At 32.9% G+C, this 27,114-nt stretch overlaps 2 protein-coding genes across 3 annotated transcripts in view; one reads left to right on the top strand and one right to left on the bottom strand.

Annotated features, from left to right (window-relative positions):
• The window catches only part of LOC120345763 (myb-binding protein 1A-like protein), a 33,648-nt gene extending 23,384 nt beyond the window's left edge, over positions 1–10,264 (top strand). The window contains exons 18-25 of one of the 2 annotated variants that reach the window (XM_078114962.1): positions 4,530–4,718; positions 5,409–5,537; positions 6,126–6,201; positions 8,137–8,303; positions 8,789–8,956; positions 9,458–9,564; positions 9,713–9,817; positions 10,108–10,264. In XM_078114962.1, the coding sequence (XP_077971088.1) occupies positions 4,530–4,718; positions 5,409–5,537; positions 6,126–6,201; positions 8,137–8,303; positions 8,789–8,956; positions 9,458–9,564; positions 9,713–9,817; positions 10,108–10,193 (1,027 nt within the window). In that variant the 3' untranslated portion in view covers positions 10,194–10,264. Of the gene's footprint in view, positions 1–4,529; positions 4,719–5,408; positions 5,538–6,125; positions 6,202–8,136; positions 8,304–8,788; positions 8,957–9,457; positions 9,565–9,712; positions 9,830–10,107 lie in introns of both variants that reach the window. The other variant, XM_078114961.1, reaches the window with a different exon arrangement.
• Positions 10,265–13,193: 2,929 nt separating this feature from the next.
• Positions 13,194–26,854, bottom strand: LOC120345767 (argininosuccinate lyase-like). Its single transcript, XM_039415311.2, has 10 exons — positions 26,704–26,854; positions 26,005–26,188; positions 25,472–25,626; positions 23,399–23,553; positions 22,200–22,414; positions 17,274–17,473; positions 16,598–16,711; positions 15,354–15,464; positions 14,653–14,759; positions 13,194–13,856 (listed from the first exon to the last, which is right to left on the bottom strand). The coding sequence occupies exons 1-10, from the start codon at positions 26,725–26,727 to the stop codon at positions 13,709–13,711; spliced, it is 1,413 nt and encodes a 470-aa protein (XP_039271245.2). The 5' UTR covers positions 26,728–26,854; the 3' UTR covers positions 13,194–13,708.
• Positions 26,855–27,114: the final 260 nt, after the last annotated feature.

Here is a 27,114-nt window from a genome sequence, read left to right as displayed (position 1 = left end):
AGACAGCCTCTGAACTCGTAATCAACTAAAATAAGCAAAATCGGAATTAAGTTATGGCCTAACTCTAATCTGGTACACCAAACGGGAGTACCAAAATATGATCTGTCATTGGTCCATGCATGACCATAAAGAATCAATTAGTAGTGTCCATTTGAAAATCCCATAATTTAGGAATATTTTTGAATGATTGCATCTGAAAATTTGCTTTTGACATCTTATTGTCAGATAAAAAAAACACTTCATTCGACTTCAAAGGTCAACTCCAAAATAATAAATCATAAAACAAACTTTTACTCCAATTATTGTACGTATGTACATAAATATACAAGCACATGCATGATATATTACTTCATATAACAATTTTTTAAATACAATTGCTTTTCCTACCTAATTACCTACCCAATTTATCACACCCAGGTAAACGGCATGAACATAATTTGAGCTATTTGAGCTTCTAACCAAAAAGCCATTAATCAACTTTTATAATAATTTTTCATTGTACGGTATAGTTGGTACTCGTATCCAATTTTACATAAGTTTTAATAGCGTGCAATGCAACAGTGTTTGTTTTTTACGTTGTAAGTGTTTCTTGATGTCTTTTTCTTGGCAAATTAAAAGTTGTTAAAACTATATTGAATAATAACAATTCATACATGAGTTTTCAGTCATGCAAAAGTTCAGTGCCAAATATCTTCAAGACTATTTATAATACTTTAAAGTTTATTTTTATTTATTTAGCCAGCTGTTGAAACAAAATTAGTCAAGCAAAAGAGTACGAGAAGCGAGAATTGTTTTAGACATATATGATTCAATTTTTATATATATTATCGAATGTTTTTGTGAGAAAAAAGTATTAGTTTTAATTATAGGCGAGCGTGGCCATACATGGGCAAGGGATAATTCGAATTTATTTTTTCAGAGCAGTTTTTCACCAATTCATAATAACATATCAGAAATTCTTATCAGCATACCGACACATTCATCACTCAGAGAAAGATTTCCAATTTAATATTGTTTGCTTAATCAAACAATTAAACAACAATCCATTCTATAAATGAGCGACATGACAGCCACACCTTTGAAAATTTTCGTACAAACTCTTACATTTGCAACTTATATAAGAACACTGGACTTTTGTTTAGTCCATTTATAAAAACTTCGAAGATGCGAAAATATTTTTTATTTTACAGTTGTATTTACTTCCACCTGATTCTTGTGATTTGTAGAAAAACAAATGATCAAACGATTAAACATGAAAGCAAATCAGTACTGGTATTTATCTAAATGACAGCAGTTTGCACATTAGCTGTTTATGCTATATTAATCAAACTTTTATAACGAGAACTCATTGTCACATATGCTATTGCCTAATAATTTATATTTTAATGGATGCCGTCTCATCATGTTACACCTAAATTTGGAATACTGTAGATGTGCTTATTTTATCGTGCAGAGATGTTCTAAAATTCCTATTTAACTTTTTTTCATCCAGAGAGTTCTATATTAGTGATGTTTGAAATGAATCGAATATTTAAACCAACACGAAACTAATTCTGTATTAAAATTTCTGACTTTAGTAATAATTTAATTAATATGGTTCTATTCGAAAAATTTGTCATTTTGACTGTTTGACAATAGACTTCATTTAACTTTTGAATTGATATAAATAGAAATCATAACAATGTTTATCTCAATTATTCTACTTTGACCAAATTCTTCTTTATTACTTTACAAAAATTAATTCTATTATTTATAACCCATTTTATAATTTATATTGGACATTACATACTCAAAAATATGATTTGATATTGAATTCTGAATCGTAAAGTATTTGGTTTCTGGCATCCCTGGACGCATAGCTTACTTTTCTAATGTCATAATCTTAGAAATTCCTCTGATCTGTCTAATTTGAACACTACTTTTTATCATAGTACTTTTACTAGTTTACTTTTTATACCATTTGACCTATTATAGAATTTTCCTAGACATTAAATTTCCTAAGTTTACTGCATTGTGTTTCCAACTTTCCCAATACACAACTAATCTGTCACGTTTTGTCATTGCTGCAATGTCTGATTTTTCGTTCTTTTTTACTTCAATACTATACAGAATAGATTAATAGATTTCGTTCCAGACATGAAAACCATGCGCGAGTTTCCTTATCAATAAGTATGCTATTGATATTCTGTGCAATTTATATACCGTGGTTAAATAATATTCAAATTTATATTATCCGATTGAAAACAAAAAAGTTGAATCAATGCAAGTTCATTCCTGATTAACTGAATGCATTTTTTGCATTATTTGTAACATTTAATGATATAATATGTAAATTTACAAAAATTGTTATTCAAAACAACGTCAAAAATTTTTGAATTTTGATTTTTAAATGTTATAATATAGTGATATTTTGCGGAATTCTCTTCGAATTTGAGTTCTAATCAAGCATTATTGTATGGCTTTTTGTCATATAGCATCTTTGATATTTTATCTCACGAAATAAATATTAGTTTGTCAAAACACTTTTCTTTACAGTTTTCGATGTTTACAATGACTTCTGAATGAATAGAAACTGCAAATCCTTTGTTTGAATGCTTACAAAAATACTTTTCAGAAAATATGCATAAGATTAAAATTTATATGTTAATAAATAATTAATAAATAATTTTGGTTAATATTTAAGTATAGAGTAAATTTACTATATTCACTTTTCTTTTTGAGTATTGACTATCATTCTATTTTTTTCTCATATAACTATCTCATAACTTCTGAAGAACTTAACCTACAAAACCTACAGAAATTATATGAGCACATATACTTGAACTTAATATTGGACTTTTATTCAATCAATTAGGACGATCAATCATTTTCAAACCTATATAAATACGAATTGTTCATATACGTACAACTATTATGCATTCCAATTTGAGTTCCCCTATCAATATACTATGTAAAAACAATTAATCCTCTTGGCATCTTATCTATCTGAACTGAACACTAAAATTTGACAAGTTAGTCTAGCGCTACATATTGTTTTATTCTGAAATCTCTTTTCTACCACAATATAGTTATTTATTTTCGTAATATTAAATACAATGGCATAATTCCTACAAATTTAAATGCGAGCGCAAAAATTTACCAGATACTTATATATAGGTGTTGGAAATCGAATCACGTTTTATTGTCCTCCGATCTGCAGCTTGATTAAAAATAGAATGAAATTCCAAGAAGTTGTGCAATTAAACATGTGACATATAATATTCTGCCAATTGTTTAATGCGTCATCGATCAATAATACTGCAATCTTCTGTGATGTTTCTTAAACTCTATTAATTCCACTGAACGTCGTTTGACTTTTGTTGACGCATATATATACGTCATTATAATTATGATATTTGACTTGTTATTACATATGCAAAGTTTTCTTACATCTTTATGGAATGCGTTCTGGTAAATTCTAAGGTTAATTGTGATCTCATTGTTCAACATTAAATAGAAAATTATTTTATGCTGAGAATTCTGAGCGAATTGGTTACATTGCATTCATTTGGCCTAATTATAGCACAAAACACAATATTTTGTTTTATCAGTATTGTTATTTAATATTTGTAAGCTAGCAATGTGAGTAATCTTCTGGCATATGATCTTCCCCTTAAAACTTTAAAAACTTCCCCTAATTAGAGGAATTTACGACTTGTAAAGAATTACGATTTGTGAAGGATTACCACTTGTGTATGGCGATGTACATTCACTATTTACTCACAAAATTGCTGACTTGTTATTTTTTGCAACAAAATATATAATTCCATGGTACTCCCATAGTATATGTACCATGTTAGGGTTAGGCCATAATTTTATTCTGATTTTCCTTAATTAAGCTTTTTGGTTAAACTGAGAATATTTTAGTTCTATTACAAGTTCGGAGACTGTCTGTGTTAGCCAAGTGAATATACCCTCTGCCCATAGGTTTCAGTTCCTTTACACAAATTGCTGTAAAGTAGGCGAACAAAATTAGTTACCATATCATAGATATCACTGATTATTAAAGATGTATGGTTCATATGTTACGCCCACCACCTTTACCATTGTGTAATAAATTAGGTATGTTATAATCAAAAGATCCACAATAATTGGAGTTCTCTACTTTCCTGTGTGTGCTCGCCCAAAGCTTTAGTTGTAGTGAGAATAATGAAACAACTTGTACCAATATATCAAATATAGGCTTTTTCAATATCTTCATCAGTAGTTTTCAAACTTTTTAGGCCGCCCCCTTTTTAAAATTTGTCAAGTCTCTGGCACCAACTCAAAAATAGCTAGCTAGAGGAACAAGTAACAGATAGTAAGGCGAAAGCATGTTTTATTCAAACAAAAACGTTGAAATGCCGGTAAATGTAAATATCCAGAATAAGGCGGGCAAGATTACATCTAACAAATATTTTTATTTTTAATTAGCTTCACGCCCCTCAAAACATCCATGAACTTATACATATCATCATTGTCTATCGGTTGTCATAAATTTTTCTACACAGAGTCAAGATCTGCAAGATGAAGAGATATCCAAAACATCTTCAGCCAGAGACTATCTCACGTTGTCATGATGATATTGAGGCCATGATGGGAATAGCAAAGAAGGCACAAAGTGTTTTTATGTGTCAACTTGCATCAGATTGCTGCTTGTTCCTTGTTCGTGTTCTAAGTGGAAATTCACCCAAAGAAGGGTAAGTTTGTTATTTACAATAAAACAACTATTAGACCTTATTCACAGTTGTGCTCATAGTGCTCATACAGTTAATTTTCTCTAAATTGTTTAGTAATTTATCATTGAGATGTTCCTGGAACACGAGTTATGAAACCGGTTCTCAAAAATAAACAATCGCTCAATTTTTATTCTTTAATCAATTGCATTAAAAAATCCTTTTATTTGGCATATACTATTTAATGACTGTCTATAACATAAGGAAATGGGGCTTAATAAAACAAAATAATAAATAATACATTTTGGAAAGCCAAAATTACTATTTTTTCATCTTATTAGGAAAATTGTCATTGATATAAGTTAGTTGCCAAGTCGAAACAAGCATCAAAGCTCGATGCAGGTGGGATGTGTCTGATAGTACTAGGCACCCTGCATGACCAGTTTCCTATGTGACTGTTGTCAAGTCATGTGCAAGAACAGTAAAAAACTGTGAAAAGACCAGCAAAAACCTTCCAAAAACAGTGAAAAACTGTGAATATTATGGTAGATATTGTTATGAAAAATGGAAATTCACTTGTTTTGATGTCTTTAATTATTTTCAGTTTTCCTTCATATACAATGTAACTATACGAAAAGTGCAAAGACAAACCAGCCGAAATTGCACAAATATTGCCCAAACAGAAACACATGATTTTTTATGATTACATTACAGGGAAGATCAAGGTACTGGGGTTGTTGATGTTCAAAGAATACAGAAGATATACAAGGATGCATTAGAAAATTTCATGACGCATCGAGAAAGTCATCTTCAACCTTGTGTTATGCAAGATTTTATTTCAAGGTATGTTGATTTAATTACATAGAGATTCCATCAGCTTCTAATATAAACTTACAATCCAAGCCATCCTTCTACTTCATCTCCAGAAGTAAATATGAAGGCAGAGTGGTTAGTTCATATGCTGTCATCACAGGTTTTCAAACATTTACGAAAAGATTTTTCTCGGCTACGGTGTAGCGCATTGTGCCAAGCGTTGGGATTACGCTCGCCACCACACCTCTGCATGGGTTCGCAGGTTCGAATCCCATGTGGGGATAGTTATGTGCAAGAGGATTGCTGTATTCTCGCCGCTGTAGGGTGGTTCATGTAACCTCAGGTCGGTTGCGGCTTCCTCCATCGTCAAATCCATGCTTCCAAAAACTGGCTAAATATGTGGATCCTATCCTATTTATTCGAAGGTGACAAGAATTGGTGAGACAGCAAATAAAATGGCGAACCATGTGCCACGGTCTTTCCTAAAATACCTGAACCAGTTATGGACTTGATTGCGAAAAGAGCCATTTTGTCCTCTAGTTCTGTCATGAACCATTGTTTTGTCAATCTCATCCAAGTTTTTTTATTGAACTAATTTTGGAAATTTTTATCTCCTAGATTCCCAGCATTAGCAGCAGATCTTGCTTCTGACTTGCTCAAATACACGAAAGATGGAGTTCAAGTTTACAGAAGGGTATGTTGGTTATTTATGGTGGCCCATCGTTGTCACGCGTAAAATTAAAAAAAAAATGAAAAAATGAAATGAAAAAGCGAAAATAAAAAAATAGTTGCGAAAAAACATAAAAATAATTGAAAAAAAAAACAATGAAAAAAAACTTAGAATTAAAAAAAAAAATTGAAAAAAAAAAAAAAAAAAAAAAAAATTAAAAAAAATAAAAAAAAAAATTAGATAAAAAGAAAATAAAAAGGTTGACAACGATGGTCCGCCTCGTGGCCCATCGTTGTCACGCGTTTTTATTTTTAGAAAATTTGATGCTGCTTGGGACCAACGTTGTCAGGCTTAATCCTACACGCACAAATGTGTTTCCTGGGTTTCTAACTCACTACTAATTTTCATGAGCAATATTTAATAAATTCAACCTGAAAATATTCTATAAATTCTTCATGCTACAAGTTCAACCACAAGCAATATAATTATAATATTGATAAGAGAATATAGAATTGAATACGAAAATTTGTTTTTACGTGTAGAAGGTAATTTAATTGGAAAATGCTGCTTAACTGCTCAGTTGTCTGCACACTTGTGCGATGTCGGTACGGTACCGTCTGACCATGCAATCACTCATGAAAGAATGGGAGATACGGATAGTCTCGTAGAATATAGACTACTGAAACACTCTCTGCGCCTGCTCCATACCGTACAGCCGTAACGTACCGATCCAGACAAATGATAAATCGCCCTTGCTCAACCATTTATTTCAATTCATACCTCGACTCACTATATTCTACTAGGATCGAGGTATGGATTGAAATAAATGGTTGAGCACGGGCGATTTATCATTTGTCTGGATCGGTACGTTACGTCTGTACGGTATGGGGCAGGCGCAGAGAGTGTCTCAGTAGTCTATATTCTACGAGACTATCCGTATCTCCCATTCTTTCATGAGTGATTGCATGGCTACCGGACACCGGTACGGTCAGACGCAAAGGGACTATAACCGACTACCGGTATTTGGTAAGACGGTACGGTGCCGGCATCGCGAGTGTGCAGACAACTGAGTAGTTAAGCAGCATTCTCCAATTCAATTAACTTCTACACGTAAAAACAAATTTTCCGAATTTTCGTATTCAATTCTATATTCTCTTATCATTATTATAAATATATTACGTCTTGTTGAACTTGTAGCATGGAAATTTATAGAACATTTTCATATTGAATATTGCTCAAGAAAATCAGTAGTGAGTTGGAAACCCAGGGAACACATTTGTGCGCGTAGGATTATGCCTGACAACGTTGGTCCCAAGCAGAAGCAAATTTTCTAAAAATAAAAACGCGTGACAACGATAGGCCACGAGGCGGACCATCGTTGTCAACCTTTTTATTTTCTTTTCATTCAATTTTTTTTTTTTTTTTTTTTAAATTTTTTTTTTTCCATTCTTTTTTTTTCGTTTTTATTTTCAATTATTTTTTTTTTTTAATTTTAATTTTTTTTATCATTTTTTTTTCAATTATTTTTATGTTTTTTCACAACTATTTTTTTATTTTCAGTTTTTTATTTTATTTTTTATTTTTATTTTCAATTTTACGCTTGACAACGATGGGCCACCATAGTTATTCTAACTTCTTTGATTTTGCCATAACATCTCTTCAACGAAAAATGGAACTTGACCAAAAGCGTGAGATTGATCAAGATTATCCCTAATATGTCAATTTTATTATTTACAAAAAGGTTGTTCAAATTACTCTAGATTGGCTATTAATTAGTTTGCATTTATAACAACATATTTTCATATTTTTACTATTTTCAGATCATACATTATTCACACCTTAACATAGTCATTTTAATAAAGCTTCCAATAATTTTTGAACTTTTATCTCCTTCAAACTCTCAATCTTCAGTTTTTGACATATTTCCATTCAAACTGTTAATAATATCTTCTTTAACAGTCAAGATCTTGCTTCATGTTGTATGAACTTTTGAAGAGTCCAGCTGGAAGAGATAAATGTAAAGTACTTTTGTATCAACTCGTTTCTGTAACCAATGAACTGATTGAAAAGGCAGCAACATTGTCTGGTCATGATCTGAAGACAAAGTACTTTGTAGAAGTTATGAGGTAATAGTAACGTACGTTTGCATGCATGTTTAGTCTTGCTTTTAGGTGAGCTATTTACATGTTGTTGTTCCAATTTAGCTTAACTCACTTGCTACTGTAATTGCTAGTTCTTATTCAATTAATGTAGTATGTCCTGCTCGTCAAAAAATGATATACCAAATTTTTTTTGCATATAAGTCCATATGTGTATCTCTCGGTTGGCCAAAGATTACTTGGCAATTTTTTTTTATCAAAATCCTAGAAAGTGAACAAAAGCTGAATTTGGACAAATAGAAGCGTACATGCAAAAGAATGCTAGATATAAAAAAATTGTCTAGTTATCTTTTCTGACAGTAATCACTTATTGGGGTTATTCAACTAAGTTGACATAAATCTTGACTCAGTACAAGATTGTGCAGTCGGTTTAGAATTTATGTATTCTTGAGAGAAACATTTTTATATCTCTGTATAAAATTTTTATTCCAAAATTTCACTTTCTTTTACAGACTCTATCATCAAGCTATACTCATACTGCATTCAACTGATAAATTGAAATCATTGAATAAATCCGTTCTTACCGAATCTTTGGAGAAATTTTTGGAATTACCAGATGTTGAAAAATCCCAGGAACTCACCAACTGGGGTTGGAAAGTTTTAAGTGAATTTGGGATTGTGTAAGTTTTTGTTTCCACAATTAAAATCTTGATACTATTGTTGGGATATATGTTGTTCATATAATTTAAAGTAGGCATTCATATTATGCTTTATATTTAGTTAAAGCCATATTGCTACTTGACACAAAGTGGCTGATTTTTCGTCCACAATAAAAGAAACCATCAATTTCAAATTTTCAGTTAAAAATGAATGAAGCAGCTGGAGGGCTAATACCTAATTTTTTTTTTAAATAATTTTGTGCTCTGTGGAACCCTCATATTTCATCTAAAATTTTGCTGTTCTAATTAAATTGAAATAACACTTTTTATTTCGTCATGCTTGACTGCTTCTATCACTCCTTTCCCTGATCTTTTCAGCAAACTCTGTGCTCACCTAAATATACGTAGATACATATGTCCAGCTATTGTGTCAGTATATTTGAGGTTGCTACCATGTTACAAAAATGGTGATGTTCAATTCGGTTGCTCTTCATTTCATTGGTCTTTATTTTTTGGCCACAGGAGAGATTCTTCAAAGTCGAAAAAGAAATCAACCAAGAAACGGAAGAAGACTCAATCTGAATCAGAAGAAACTAAGGAAACTAAATCGAAGTCTTCTGTTGAAGAAGGTGTAAAATTTTGATCAGGGTTATAATTTGACAATTTGAAAAGACCGTGAATGCTTTATGACAAAACATTTTTCATTTCCTCAGTACATTAGTAGTAAATTTTTTTGAACTATCGTACAATTTTGTCTTACTTTCTCTGTAATTACAGAATGTATAGATGAAGAGGTCGAGACTAAAAAAGAAATGAAGGCACGAGTCTTGAAGGAGAAAAGACAACGACGGAAGAAAGGAACAAAAACAAATGAGAATCTGGGTGATGAAAATGGTATTGGTTTATGTAATAGTTCATATGGAGAATGATTTCAAAAGATTTACTTTTAGCTAGGCTAGTCAATTAAATCTGGTGCGTTTAAAAAGTTTACGAAAAAAAAGAAATTACCTCCAAACTTTGTGTTAATATAGTAATAGTTGATTAGTATGATAATTGGAATAATCGCATTCCAAATCATAAGATATGATGGGTATTCCTATTTTCTTAGTAATTACACCCCACTCCCTATTTTTTACCATTTAATCATAATATTGTTATCTTTTTATGTGCAGAATCAAAAAATTCGAAAGGTGACAAGATTCAAAATAAAACAAAACACAAAAAGAAGAAAAAGAAGTCTATCGAAGTAGCTGCTTAGTGATTTCATCATTCGTTTCTTTCACTGCCTGCCTTGTCAGTCAAATCATGAAAATAAATGACAAGCTATTATTTGTGTGGTTTCAGTATGACTGATCGCATTAGGACATTTTTGATCAGTATGCCCAGTACAAGCAAGGAAGGACTCAACGAGGGAAACACGTCGTGCATCCTGGATAACATTCTTAAAACATGAAAACTATGCCAGATTTTCAACTGTTGTATATTGGGAATAAATAATAGATAGCCCTCTGTTTTGATTATAAACGTAATTCGAAAGTTAGTATAATGGGTTGCTTCAAGTTTACGTAAGATATTTGTATGCGGAAAGATACAATTGGGGTTTTAATGTGGGATGACGACCAGTGTCCCGCCGAGGTAAAAAGCTTTTGGACATTTTCATCTAGTGGTGGATTATAACTTTGCTCGTAGATCAAGGTTTCCCAAACTTTTCTGCCATAGGGTACACGTTGGAATATTTATAGATTCGTTCGTATACTTCCCAACTCTTTCCTCGAATTTTTGACTGCTTAGCGCAACTTGCCCTGATGCATTACTTTTTTTGGTACTCCCGCAGTGTGTGTACCAGGTTGGGGTTGGGCCATAATTTTTTCCGATCCTCCTTATTTTAGTTTTATTACGAGTTCGGGGACTGTCTGTGTTAGCCAAGTGAATATACCCATAGGCAATGTTCCCTCTAATTTTTTGTAATATGTGTGCGCAGAAATTTTTGTGTGTGCGCACTTTTTTTGAAAAAAACCAATGAAAAATTTTGGCGTTTTAACCGGGTGATAAGTGGGCCAACAACAAACTTTCTCAACCTGCCAACCGAGAACATTGTTACATTACATCGAAATACGCCTGTGCGCATTAAATCAATGCGTGTGCGCAGCCTCTGAAAGCTGTGTGCACGCGCACACCTTAGAGAGAACACTGCCCATAGGCATTACACAACCTGATGTAAAGCAGGCGAACAAAATTAGTTGCCTCCATATTGGTACACACACTTCCGGGGCGCCCGTTTTTTATAGCTAGGCAACCGATTACATCCCCTCTGAATTTGCGAAAGACTAAAAATTGGAAGAGCTGCGTGATTATTTGAATGAATTTATATTGCACACTAAACCTAGGCAGATTAAGACCCAAAATAAAAAGTTACATACATATGTTGCACCCTCTTAATAAGTCAACAGGTGCTAAAAAAGGCAGTTATGAAAAGAATATCCTTCTAATGCATCTATTGAAAGGGTAAATGTGTACATGTACCTTAGTTTTGGTAACCCCTGTCATAGTGGATTCTCCTGAAGTGAGTGCACCTGACCTTGTTTTAGTAGATTCTTTTAAAGTAAATGCCTGATCAGTGGAGTTGTTTTGTTATTTTTTGTGATGTGATTTATCGAACTTATAAGAAGAGCTTGTATTGGCAGTGGTATCCACTGGGTAGCAGACCAGGAAATGGTAATAATCGGGAAATAAAAACCTTGATTTGGTCCTTGGTAATTTTAACTTTAATATAGCTGTAAAATCCACCAATAACTTTAATGTAATAATCCAGTGGTTCTCAAACTTTTTTGTATTGTGACGCCCTACAAAAAAGTTGCTCAAGTTGCAACTCCCCATGAAAAACGTCTTGATACCTTTCAATGAAAGACCTCATTTGCAATGAGTTTAATTTAAACGAACAGACAAAACTTGACGAAAATCGGTGACAGCGCATTCATTGCGATGGGTGTAGCTACTTGTGCTTTTTACGATTGTCATGGAACCTTCATCGTGAAAGCCGCACGCATTTCCCTCTCAACATGCTCCAGAGCGATATTTTGCCTTTTATTACCGCCATGGTAATTAAGTCACAAATAGGATGACAGTGCGTAACTCTTTTTATACCAAGGAAAGATATTCGTTATCCGAGGAAATCAAAAAACTCATTACATTTTGAGAATTAAAATTTCCTTTTATATCGATTCCATTCAACAAAAGGGCACAGAAAAGCCGCAATGTGTTGTTTGCGGCAAGAATTTGGCCAAAAAGGGCATGTTACCGGATAATCCTGAGCGGCATTTAGTAAAATTGCATCTCCAGTTGCAACAAAAACCCCAGAACTTTTTTACCCGAAACTTGAACGCTCCAAAGTCGGAAATTTTCTTTTTAGACTTTTCTTGTTCAGTATCTTTTTTTCTTCTTGTCGTTTCAGCAGTGCAATTTTAAATTTAGGCTTTTCTACGTACCGCAAAATAGGTACAATTCCGCAAAAGAAAAAGTTTCGCGACGCCCTATCAAAATTGAAACGATGCCCACTCTGAGAACCACGGTAATAATCCATCTAAAAATCTCAAGGAAAGCAATACATGCCATGCATACATAATATCGCATTGTCTTTTTCGTTAAATAAAGTATCCAGTGACATATTTGATTGAGCCAGAAATATGGTAAATATTTAGGTAATTTAGAAATGCTAAGTTTGTTTGATATGAAACACAAGACATGTTGGGCTAATGGTGTATGCAGATTTTGAAGAGTATGATAAATAACATGTCATTGTGTAGTAGAAGAACGTCTGCATTTCGTATTGAAATATTTTTTAATCTTTAGCTGCCGATTCAAAAGTCATGGACAAATTTATGACTTGTCATGGAACCCCTTTACTAATTTAAACTTTAAAGGGTTAAAACGGTCAATACTCCTCAAAAGGTATAATATGAAACAAACTCAAGTGTGCTAGCTTCATATCCAGCAGACATTTTTGAAGTTGTGGTTTTGCTTACCTCCATATTTCCTGATTCTGTGATAGCTCAGAAAACACTAACATGGTATTTATCGCCTTCAAACTGTTTAACTAATTTGATGCATTTCTCACTACAGCTTCTATTCGAACAGAATTACAACTATGAGTATTTATTACCCAGAGATTATTTATGGGACTGCTGAAGGCCTGAAGCACATTTCAAATGTCTAGCTGCCTGAATCCAAAATTTTGAAATTTTCAGCCACTAGCTACCCATACCATTGCAAAACATATTTTTATTGATTGAAGCAATTTACTGAAATATCAGCCGAAAAACAAGAACACAAAATAAAACAAACAACATTGAACTTTTTATCAGTTAAAATACTAAAAACACGATTCTGTGCAGTGATAATGATTGAACTAAGCTTATGATTGCTATAATTGATTTTTGGATTTACTGGCCTATTGTACCACAAGCCAGGAAAAGGTTGTCTGAATGAATTCAATAAAATACACAATATACACGCCACCTCATCACATATAAAACAGTGTTATGAGAAAAACAAGTATCTCAATTTACAGCAAAAACACAAAGATGCAATGGATTAAAGAACATTCAAACACCCAATGCATCAGCACAGTGCACTAAAAAGTATTGTCAATTTGCCAAAAGAACAGCTTTCCAAAATTTACTACTTGTGTATATTCTGAATCTTTTTTTAACCAAATACAACATTGGCACAACACCAAAAAAAAATAGATATTGCTATTTGGTATCTGCTGAGCAATCATATCAAGATATCTGCTTTGACTCCCTTTTCAACTTTTGCAATCTGGTTCAGAACACTCGATCTGCTTGTACCACCTGAAGCAGCATATTGCTCTACACTGTTTTCGAAGTTCCAAATTTGTGAGGCACCTTCTTCAAATTTTGGACTGCAATGAAAAATAACGCTGTTTATTGCTTGGTTAGAAATAATTAACGGATTTTATGAAAATTCAGTAGGAATTTTCTGTTTACTAGATCAATATCTGTTTATTACATTCACGTTGATTAATAGCTTTGAAAAAAGGGAGCTCCAATATGGAGATAACTAATTTTGTTCGCCTACTTTACATCAAGTTGTGTAACGGGACTGAAGCCTATGGGCAGGGGGTATATTCACTTGACTAACACAGACAGTCTCCTAACTCGTAATAGAACTAAAATAAGGAAAGTCGGAATGAAATTATGCCCTAACCTGGTACACACAGTCACACACCTTCAAAAATGTATGCCTAAATTAAAAATTGATTCAAGGGTGCTCCCGAAGTATGCGAACCAAGATGGCGGACATCGGAACGTAACATGGGTAACAGGTTAGGGTTAGGCAATAATTTTTTTCCAATTTTCCTTATTTAGTCCTATTATCAGTTCGAAGACTAGCCAAGAGCCTCACGTAGTATTTATACCTAAAATTATGGCCTAACCCTAACCTAGTACACATATTACATTCCGATGTCCGCCATCTTGGTTTGCATACTTCGGGAGCCCCGATTCAAGATTACAAAACTCAATGGAAACAGTAATATAATGAGGCAGTAAATCCGAAACAGCAAGATTTTCAAATGTCCACAAGTGAAAGCATATCAAGTTAAAGCTTAATAGGAATGGGAGGGTGACAATACATAAGCAATTGAATATTCAAAACATAATAGGCTGAGATTGAATTAAGGAATATACATAATATACCTTATATTTTTCAGTTCTGCCAATGATAATTTATCCATTGAACATCCTTTTGTTTCAGCTGCTTTTACAACCTGACCAGCTAGATTGTGAGCTGTCCTGAACGCAATCTGTCATTTCGTAACACAAAATTCAGTTTATGAATAAACTTACAACATCTAATTGGCTTTGGTTAGTATTAGCCCAATTTATTTTATTCATAAATCTTTACAGTAATTATTAATTAATGACTGAGAAGTCTTTTTAAATCAATTTCTCGCCACAAATTAACACAGGTTCGATTTACAGTGCTTTAAATATACATTAGAAAAACAACCCAAAAATAATATAAACTAATGTATCCATTCACTCAAACTATATTGGTAACAATATCCTCAAATCATAACAATTTGATAACCTGGCATCGATTAAGGAGGTAAGACTGATGACCTCTCATGAATGAGTAGATAGAGGCATCACAAAACTGAGAAAAGGATTGCCATTTCAAACCTATAGCAGAATAGTGAATCTTGACTGGTTTGTATTTAAAATTACATTTTGTAAATTTGACAAAGAACGTGAATCTGAAGTTTTTATTTATAAATAATTCATCTATTATAAAAACGTTTGAAAAATATCACAAATCTGGCAGTGGATCAGTAGTCGAACTAACAAGCCTCAGCTTTATTGGAGCGATGATCATAAAAACAATGTCTATTACTTACTCCCCGACGCACTAGGTAATATGCAACATCTGTCGCTAGCATATCAAAGCTCAGTGCAGATTTCATTTTCTCTGGATTTATGGTCAATGTTGCAATGATACCAGAAGCAATCTTAAAGAACAAAAGAGAGGATAAATCTCAGTTTCAATGACAACATTGAAACATGTAGACAGCCTTCACGATCAGCTAAAACTATTCAAGCTAAAACTCGGCTAAAACTATTCAAATAGAATCATGTTCAACCAAGACAATTGGGAAATTAATTTGTATTTGTTAAGTTTAAATTGGAAAAGCAGGAAAACCTAATCAAATAAACAGAGCTCCAACTGATTTTCCATTTTTTTTGTTTTCAAAACGTAAATAGAGGAGTTTTTGGTTATAATGAAAGACTTCAAAATGTCAAAAGAACCAGTTGCTCAAAAGGATAGTTTTCCAAATGAAACTATTCATAAAATTTTACTATAAATAAAATTAATTTCAACAGGATTTGAACATCACTAGTGTCAACCATACATATTTAAATAAAAATGATGCCAAGGAGTGTAGTACTAATGAAGGCTTTATATTTAATTACCGTAGATATCAGACTACTAAATTTAAAGCAGGATTATTATATTACTGAGTTAATATTAATAATCAGACTATAACTTGATCTTGGGATGCAATTACTTCATATTAAGGTCTGCTTTAATATAGTCACCTCTCAACCAATCCAGCCAAACAAGAATTTGATAATCTATGCCTATATCCTACGCTTTTACTTAGCAATTATATATTGGATAAAAAAATACTTGGAACAGTTCAGAAATTACACTGAACTAATGAAAGTGTCAAGACTGAGCCCAAGTCGATTCGAGTCACTGCACTACCAAGAGACTCTGGCGGATAGTCAAGTCTGACATGAGCCTTTTGCTCAGATGGCTCAACTCACTTTGAGTCTTTGAGAAAGAATCCTGATTCAGACTAGATTCAAATTACTGACAGAATTGATCAACAGAACCCTACATGTTGTGCTTTCTTCTACTCCCATATATTACAGAAACCTATTGAAATTCTATAAGAAACATCTTCTATGGTGTCGTTGACACAATGACTCGATAGTCTTTCACGGCTCTTCGTGAATTGCAGCCAAAACATTGTGTGTGTTTTTTGTTCTTTTGACTTATTTATTATTATTTGTGTTGGCAATGTTTCATACACGTCGAAAATAAATTACCAGTATTTGAATCTATAAAATATAAAACCTGTATAACATCCTGCATGGCATCACAGACATCAAACAATACAATTTTGTCTTCTTGTAAATCTTTATTATACGTGCTTGGTAATCCTTTCATTGTTGCCATGAAACCCATACACTGTAAAAAAATTATCAATTTGAGTTTATTATAATTCTTTAATCTGAAAATTTTCTCAAAGACATGCGATTGATATACACTTTTTTATCATGATCTTATGACATGCGTGGTTCGCTTCGCACAAGCTCAGGTATAGACTTTGCCGCGTAAAATGATTGAAATAACTCCCGCGCACTAGATTAAACTAAATTAAAAACTCGTTTTGTGAGCCGCACACTATTCAAATTTGGGACTTTGAACATTGACTGCATAGTCAATTATCTGGTCATAAATCTTATTTCATAATAATTCTGTCTTTGCACACCACAATCACTGTTAATAAAAACATAGTGCTACTACTAATTCACAAGTGTTGGTTTCAAATACACAGAAAGAATAATGGCCAAGTGATTGAAGCATTGAACAATGTTAAAATCACAGTTTTGAAACCTTGGGTTTAAATGTTATGTCCACCCCCTCACCCAAAGTTTGATCAATTGAGCAGGTAATGCTAAATAGGAAAGATTCAGGCTCCTTATATTTCGAAAGGCATGTAAAAACATAAAAAAGTATATATCCATACCCTTCCAATAATTGTTCCAGCTTTCCCTCGAATCAACTCTAAACCATCTGCATTTTTCTTTTGGGGCATCAAACTGCTGCCAGTGCTGTAAGCATCAGATAGTTTCACATATCCAAATTCGCTGGTAGAATAAAGAATTAAATCTTCTGCAAATCTGCTCAATTGACAAGATAGTTGTGTCAGCCAAAACAAAACATCAGCTGAAAAGAATCACTATATTAGTTTTATTACCACCACTGGACGCAGGTTGAATAAATTAGGTATGCAAAGCTCAACCAGAAAAATTGAGGCCCTTTCTGAGATTATTAGCTCGTTACCTAACAGTGGCTGCTTCCCATTAAAATAGAAAACAATTTACAGTTCTCTGTTTTTTTGTAAATAACTAATGTCAGGCGATACTCCGATTTACTTGATAAGTAATAGTATGGAATGGGTTAACTTTTCCACCATAACAATAGGCCTAATTTTTGTTGCTACTGGATACAAAAATATTTCAACAAAAAATATATAAAAAGTGATTGGCTATAGCATAAGGGTGGCCAATACAGCCAGAGATTGGGATTACATTGTTCACAATTTAAATAATTTAGATCGTGGTTTCACAAATTGGGCCCTTGATGACAACCACGGAGCCTTCCTCTGGGGGCGTTAAAAGCAGAATTAGGTATTATTATAGAACAGCAGGTGGCCACATGAGTTAAAAATCTTTGGAAAAGAGCCACAGATCATGAAAGCTGGAGAAACACTGATCAGCAATTCCATAAATGTCACGGAGTGACATTTCACACGTTTAATCAATTTTACTATATCAAGGTCTTGGTGGTTTGCTATTTTTAGAATGCCAATTGGTAGCAGTATCACTGATGTATTTACCATAATTCACTTTTCACTTTCAACCAAATATTTTTTAAACGACGAGACAAAACAAGTGATGTCACGGAGTGACAAAAAGTTGAATGCATAAAATGACTGCGATATATCAACCAAATTTCGTCAAAAGCTTCATGACATATCAATTATAATAACTTGTCTCTGTATTCTAGAGATATTAATCTCTACATTTATGCAAAATTTATTGTACAACAAACATTTTTCAGGAAGCAGCCCAATTATACGGCCCAACTAGTAGCATGTCACTCCGTGACGTCACGGAGTGACAAAAATTCCTTATCATTAAAATGGTATTAAGAATGTTGAACAATTAGTTGTATTAGGTCAAAATTGGTTATTTGTTTGAAATTACAAAACATTTCAACAAAAAATTGGGTAACATGATATTTTTTTGACGTTCTGCTTGTGTCTCCTTCATATTCATATGCTAAGCGAGTGCACTAACTTTAATAATCTATATAGTCAAGTAAAAAGCTATGTTGCACAGACAACATGAAACAGACATCTGGAATCTTATTGCAGTGACTTGACAAAGAATGGACAATTCAAAATACAGAATCTGGAGGATCCGTTAATGCAATTCAGTTTAAGAATCTTTGCACCATGCGACGATTTTCGTTATTTGGATATCTAATTTATTAACCATAGAAAAGTATTTTCTTTTGCGTAGTACTTGCATCTGCTTGCAAAGCACACATAGAAGCAGTAGGCCCCAAACACAACAAGAACAAGAAGACAGTGATAAATATGTTCCTGCGAAAACTCGTTATTGCATCATTTTTGCTTTTTCCAGCTTTATGTTATAGTTGGCACATAGAAATAAACATTGGTGACAATGAGTGACGCACTGGCGTTTTCTAATTGGAAGTATCTTCAATTTTTGACAAACGCATCATATTTCTTTTACACTTCACGATATTTTTAGCATCCTACGAGTTAACCCGATAAAGGGATATAAACCAAAATCCAGATGTCGATGTTAAAACTTGAGATTTAATATTGTTTGTGAATTTTTTGAATTCACTTACGCCTTTTACAAAATGTCGAATTATATCGCAAAACAATGCATTTTGCCCTATTTTCTCTGCCATTCCAACAGATTCTTTATTTTTTCAATTGTAGTCTACAATAAGTTCGTTCATATTGTTCAAAACCGGCACATGTTAGGTCAAATATTTTGGTCATCGATAGTTTTAAAAAAGTTGCCATTCAATCATGTCATTTAAGTTTCATTGTGGGTATGATCCAAAGTAAGTAGAGGGCAAAGCAAAAGAATTTGCAGTCCAAACCCAATATTATGGTACTTCGCGTACAGAAAAATTATATTTTCAAAAAATGGCATACTTATGTCACTCCGTGACGTCACGGAGTGACGAGATCTTTTGCAGTGCTGCGAAAGAACAACAAGCAACTATCAACTGCCAAATAGGTAAATTATTGGGCCCTACCCCCAAAGTGACGCCTCAGTTTTTGAGGCAAATAGTTATTGAAATATATCAGATAATTAAAATAAAGTTGAAAAATTGTCACGGAGTGACAACACAGGGCAAATTCCCATCAGCTCTGTTTAGCCCAGTGTTGCCAATAGTGCACAGTGCAATATTTATATTAACCCTTTCCATGCGATTTTATATTTTTTATTAAATAATCGTATTTGCTACGTCGACTTTATGCATTTGTACCCCCACAACTAATCGATCGACTAACGAAAAAGTAATGATCCTCTGCTGCCCACTGACGGCTCGTTGGAAACCTTATTTAAAGAGCTTGCAATTGGCGATTAAAAAATTTTTTCAAAAGGAGTGGTCTGAGTCACAAACCGGATAGAAAAAAGGCATTTTTTTTTCTTGGGTGTTGAAACTTCAAACCGTGATAAAAAATAGAAATATTCGCTAAATCCTTTACTGTTACCGCTTCTTGGTTGGCAAACAATAGCATAATATTGCTGTAGCAATTTCGTTATCTAACTCAAAATACTTTGGTAGATGGAAGGGATAATATGTCTTCTATTACCACCCAAAAAACACCGAAATTTGCTTAAATTTTAAAAACACTCCCTCGTTCCGCCGCAAATAAAATTCCCATGGTAAACGAATGCGAGATTTACCATCGCTCATGTTAATCTCGAAGAAGACTTCCTATCAATAAACTAAAACCCGGAAAAACTAGACCAACAGTTTGCGACCGATTGCTAAATAAAACAGTGGAGTACATCAACGTACCCGCCGCAATCTAGTGAGTTTTATCGTGGGTACGTATACGTGCCCACCGCACGGAAAGGGTTAAGCACAGATATCAGAGGTAAAACTTAACACATACTTGGGTTGAACAAATAAATTTTAAGGTAACATAAATAGCATGAGAGTTTATGTTACAAAACTGAAGAAAATTAGGCAGGAAATCATCAATTATTCCGCTGAAAAAAAAAACAATTATTTTGAGCCGCAAATGTACCTTCTCATGCGATTTTAAAAACTTCAAGATATGCCTCAAACTTCCTGCAGTTCAATATTTCAATTAGGCAAGATATAATTTTTACCAAATTTTCAACTAATTTATGGAATTGCTGTGATGTAGACAAGAGATATTACCTTAAAAGGTAATACATACTAGCCCACCCTTAACTGCTAGTAAAGCTTCTTGTTAATTTTATTACACCTAACTAAACACTTCGTTAAACATTGAGTGATATTAAAAAAATAAAATAAAACTAATTTCAGAATGAACAGCGTGTTGAAAAGCAATTGAGAGCATTGATATATAAAGGCAAGTGATATTTTGTCAGTAATTTTGCATAGGTTAATGGTACAATCAAGCGTCAGTGTATATTTTCATTGATAAATTTGATCCTTAGAATTATGTCATAAAGCAAGATTTGAGACAATGAAAATTGATGATAAGTATGGATTGGTATACATATATAATCTATGCCTAATAGTAAAAGTAAGTTGTTAAAATACTCCACAATTTATCTTAATTCACACCACACAGTACTGCTAAGATACTTAGCACATACCTGGGATATGCTCACCTAATTAACATCTTTGCCACTGTAAATCATTCACCACAATTATAAATAACAAACAAATTTGTTCACTCAACGCGCCACTAAAAAGACAATCCCCCTCTCCAATAAAAATAAGTAGCTTTATTATTGACAAGTTTCAATCATTTCATGTCCCACATTTAATAACCAAATCCCATCAAACGAAAGCAAAAGAACTACAGTCAAAGAATTAAACAAATCACAATCAATTCACTTTAAATTAATAAAGTAATCGCGCGAGTGGTACCTAGTGACCCAGTTTAAAAAAAACCTGATTTAGGCGAATTATAAATTAAATTTTAATATAAATTGGCCGTTTAATTATCAAATTCAATATTTGCCAAATTTTGTTTTCCTACATCCACTACTTTTTCCAATTTGAAAAACCCTGATTTACACAAAAGATTAAATTAAATTATAATATGAATTGACTGTGTAATTGTCAAATCCAATATTTGCCAAATTTTGTTTTCCTACATCCACTACTTTTTCCAATTTGAAAAACCCTGATTTACACAAAAGATTAAATTAAATTATAATATGAATTGACTGTGTAATTGTCAAATCCAATATTTGCCAAATTTTGTTTTCCTACATCCACTACTTTTTCCGATTTGAAAAACCCTGATTTACGCAAAAGATTAAATTAAATTATAATATAAATTGACTGTTTAATTGTCAAATTCAATATTTACCAAATTTTGTTTTCCTACATCCACTACTTTTTCCGATTTGAAAAACCCCGATTTACGCAAAAGATTAAATTAAATTATAATATAAATTGACTGTTTAATTGTCAAATTCAATATTTGCTAAAATTTTTTTTTCAATATCCACTATGTTTTCCGCATAAGGTGTCAGTAATAGAGAATTCTAAATAATATAATGCATTTCATCTACCCTTCTCATTTTACAGTTGTCATGCATAAATAATGCAAACGTGCACTCTATGTAATGCAAGGTTAGTGAAAGAAAACCTTAAGACTTACCAATGAAATCTCTATTTCCTGTTGCATCAAGACTGTTTAAGCTTATTTCGTTAAAACCAAGTTCTTTTGCAAGAAATTCTCTGTCAATATTGAACGGGTTCCCAGCCAAAGCTCCACTGCCCAATGGTAATATATTGATTTTCGCATGTAATGGAATCAAGCTTTGCCAGTTTCGTAGAAATGCACTCCCATAACTCATCAGCCAGTGACTCCATCTGAACATCAAAAATTTTTCAGATGACTCACTCATAATTATTAATTATTTTGTACAAAATGAGAAACACTCGAATATAAGAATGTCCACAAGCATAGCTTTTTCATTAGCATACTAACTAACTAAAATCAATTGTTTATAAAATTCATGTGATGTCACAATTTCTCAGCTCAGAGGACTAAGTTACAAAAAATTAGTTTTTTGTAACTAAGATACATTTTCGATTAATAAAAATCTGAAGCAATTGGTCGAATAAGTAAAAAAAAAACTTAATTTCAAGTTTACAACTACATAAACACAATCATGAATAACAGTCCAGCAGAATGATCCACAGGTTCACTTCATGTCCAGTAATCACAATTCAGGTAACACTCATAAACATCACCATATTTTACGGACCATGTGACATACTGTCAAGAAATTGCTTAGATTGGGCTCATACGCAACAGCTAGAAAAAGCAACAGCTTTTAAAGCAGTACCGATACTGGTTTTGAGTGTAGGCAATAAAGCATAAAGCACTACCTGATCCATACATTAAGCGCATCAGCTTATAAGGCGCACAATTCATTTTTGAGAAAATAAATAATCTAACGCAGTGGTTCTCAAACGGTGGTGCGCCCCACAAGCTACCGTACTTAAAAATAAAAATATTTGTTATATTTGATCTTGCTTGCCTTATTTTGGATATTTACATTTCCAAACTTTTCATTTATTTCATTATTTACGTTTCTCAAAGTGTTCTTGAATAAAACGCACTTTTGCCTTACGATCTGTTATTTATAGTTCATTGCTAGCTAGTTATTTTTGAGGTGGGGCGCGAGACTTGACAAATCCTAAAATGGGGGCACGACACAGCTTTAGAAGTTTGACCACTCATCTAAAGTATACCTTATGGTCTGTAAAATAATGTAATAACAACCGAATAGAATTTAAAATTGTAAAATTTGTTGATCCAAAATTCTCCCTAAAAATGGTATATTATACCTGATCGGTTGTGCTCTCTGCATATGTGTATATCCAGGCATTAAAGCATTAATGTCTTGTTTGGCTCTTTCAGTAATTGATGTTATAAGTAGTTTCATTAAGTTTGAAAATGTTTTCAATTCCTGGCGAATCCATAGCCTGACGTCTGTGACAACCTGTAAATGAATGAGGTGCGAAAACTATGAGCTTCAAGCTTTCTGAAATATAGAAGCCTTTTGTAACTCTGTGACTTGCACAAATAACATACAAAAATCCTGATGCTACATTACTAAAAGTGCAAAATCGAGCGATTTATAAATGTTTCAGAATCCCAGCGACTCAGTGAATATACTTGAAGAAAAAAACATTTTCAGATATTTCAAACGAAATATCAAATATACTCTGGATTGTGTCATTGTCATAAATTTGTTCAAGCCATTGTAACTTAATTGCAATTCAATTATGGTACTGCAGAATAGTTGGTTGATTGATGGCTTTGACTGATTTTCCATATTTAAATATACAATTAGGAAAAATTTTGTTTTTGTATGACCATCAGATGTCAAATGCTTAATACAGGATGACGCCAAAAATCAGAATCTGTAAAGATAAAAGTTTTCAATTTTTTGTATTTTCAAATTTCATGTACCGTATTCATAAAAAAGGATTTATTGTAAATTATAACCAATTTTGATGAATGTATTCAAATATTTAGTTCCTTTTCGATATTCCCGCTTTGATGGGCAAAATGAAAAGAAACTACACAACAGTTATACAAGCCATTAAGGTAGTAAGTGGTAAGAACCAAGATGGCAGACACCGGATTGTAGTATGCTATGTGTACCAGGTTAGGGTTAGGCCATAATTTCAGGTACAAATACTACGGGAGTCACTTGGCTAGTACCCGTAATAGAACTAAAATAAGGAAGATTAGAATGAAATTATGTCCTAACCCTGACCTGGTACACATACTACGCTCCGGTGTCCGCCATCTTGGTGCACATACTATGGGAGTGCCGCCATTAAATACCACAAAGCACCATTTCTTTCATTTGAGATATAAACACCATTGAATAGAAACCGACTGAAGTAACTTGACAAATGCAAATTATTGATAATTTATTAATCAAACCAATCCCTAGAGACAAAAACGGACAGCACAGTGCTAATTTAATACTGTGCTAACAAGGAATATACACCAGCATATTGCCAGAACTGATTAATCCACCATTACATATACATTTTGAAATAACATTTTCAGACAGGAGAATATCGCATATATTCTAAAGTGGGTCTTGTACTATTGTCCGATAAATGGTATATTCAATGAGCTTGAATTGAATCGATTTTCTACTATTTAAGTAGCCACTCCTTTTGGTCAAAATGTGAAACTTCAATTGCTAAAAATACTTTCTAACCCCATCAAATCTATTCTAAATTATATCTAAATCATGAAATCGAAAAATTGAATAAAATTTAATTTTCAATTTAATCGAATATTTGATTAGATTCGAACATTCAATACAAATTTATAACATGATGCCGAATTGAACTTTTGGCTGAATGGGTATTGTCATTCAACAAAGAGGGGTGAGTTATTTATATTATGAAGTAAAATCAGGAGTAATGTCATTCTCTTCTATTCAATTAGACATAAAACTAAATTATTTATGTTTATGGATGTTTCCACAAGCATCGATTTCCTTGTTTATTTCCGTAACAATTACCAATTAGCACAAAGTCAACAATGATATAACAATTGTAATTTTTGCACCCACTCAGACACTTCTCTCGCTCAGACATATATTCAAGCATGGTTGTAAACATTGCCTCGTTCTCGTGGTGTTGCACGTTATTTGTCAGTTTTCAGTTGTGTTTTCAAAAATTATTTGTAATTGAATTATTTTAATTGTCATTATGTCTTCCGATGGGCTTTAGTTTAGTTGCGATAAGAAAGAATTCGTCTCAAAAATGATGCGATGGACTAGGGTAAACTCGGCTATTGGCAAGTGTAAGATTTTGCTATAGTAAAGTATGGGAAGAATTTTTCTGGGGTCAAGGGTCGGGGAAACATCCATTATTGATAAACTTTACCTGGTCATTTCTACTTCTTCCAGTATGCAACTTTCCTGCAATTTCAGGACCGATGATTTCACTCAAGCGTCGTTCATTGGCAGTATGAATATCTTCATCAGATTGTTCGATTTCAAAAGATTCGGCTTCCCATTCATCATGTACAGCATCAAGGCCTAAACACAACATGTTTGAAATTGATGGAGATATTTTAAAGGCCGTAGAAAACTCAGCATAATAATGCATGCATTATGCATATATAAATAGCAAAATGAGTGCATAATTTGAAATTTTTTCCTATAACTCACATTAAAATAACGCAATACTGAAATCGAATCAGTATTACATAAGCAGACAATAATTATATCACATTAATTTTTACAGTGTCACATTAACTTTCCACCATGCTATATGTTTATACTGGCCACACATTTTTAACCAAATTTAACAATTCAGCCTTCCTGCCCCCCTAGGAATGGTTCTCGCACTCTTTGGTAGGAAACCCTAATCTAGTGTTCATTATACACACTGCCGGTAATAGACTTACCCTGTACCTTTTAGCATTGATGAAACTTCATCTTTAGTTATCAATGATGCTTTTGATAATGAAATGGCATATGCTTTACTTCCTTTAATATCTTCCCTCCACATACGCTTGTCAAAATCAATTGACTTGTTGAATTTTTCCATTATTGGATCATTGTCTGCACTGAATCTGCCACCCCAGAGCTTACCTCCCTGAAAGAAAGATTGTATCAAATACGGATACTTGTAATTTCACAGCGCGGCATTAGAGTGAATTCACATATACCGGCCGGTAAGCATTTTAGCACCTAATGTGAAACCTGGATACTAAGCCCAATATCATTATCCGATCTAAATTGCATAAATAACCACAAGTCAGGCCCTTACATTTAATCTCAATTTGCAGTTTCGGAAACTGAATAGTTTCAATTGAGAGATTATCATATTCATTTTAGGCCTGAGGTCTCTCGGTATGTCTTTAAAAAACTATAGACAACCAACTTAATTGCATTTTCAAACTCATTGAATATGTATTAACTTTTATGTAGTAGTCTATTAACACAATTTAGAATATATTGGTTATATCATTATTAAGTATATAACACGAGAGAATGCATTCGCGATGGCGAATTATTCTTGGGTATGAGCCCACGTTATTTCAAAACAGATCCATACCTAAAGTATGCATCAGCATTATTAACCTATATATCTAAATGAAATAGGCTCACCTCTGACTGCGCTTTTCCATCCATATTAGGTATAGTTGAATGAAGTAAAAAAATATCGTAACAACTAACAGCCTACTTATATACAGATATACTGAGCTGCTATACAAAAACAAACAAAAAATACCAAACAGTCAATGTCTTTAAAAATTCAATTTATTTTTGATAGCATTGAACTAGTAATACATTGATATTTCAGTGACCAAAGCATAGTAATACAATAAGAAATGAAAATTACAACATTGACAATAAAAGGACATAAAAAGGTATGTCCAATCAGACTTTGAATACCAGAAAAAAAACATGACTTTTTGCAAAGAATGGTCTTGGGATTATACATGAATAAATCATTGTCAGTCTTATTGAATAGAGAACTGTAACATTAACCTCACAAAGGTCATATTATGTTATGCA

Source organism: Styela clava, chromosome 8 (assembly GCF_964204865.1).
Source record: "Styela clava chromosome 8, kaStyClav1.hap1.2, whole genome shotgun sequence".
NCBI classification, from domain to species: Eukaryota; Metazoa; Chordata; class Ascidiacea; order Stolidobranchia; family Styelidae; genus Styela; species Styela clava.
The sequence above is the reverse complement of the archived record's forward strand: the minus strand, read 5'-3'. Positions and strand labels throughout refer to the sequence as shown.

Bases quoted from the DNA above. Each gene is read 5' to 3' on its own strand.
- LOC120345767 (XM_039415311.2), bottom strand. From the start codon at position 26,727: ATGGATGGAAAAGCGCAGTCAGAG. The intron at 26,189-26,703 runs GTGAGCCTATTT...TCTTTCTTTCAG, and splicing joins ATGGAAAAGCGCAGTCAGAG to GGAGGTAAGCTCTGGGGTGG. The intron at 13,857-14,652 runs GTATATTATGTA...TTTTCATTGCAG, and splicing joins GCAGAACTGAAAAATATAAG to TCCAAAATTTGAAGAAGGTG.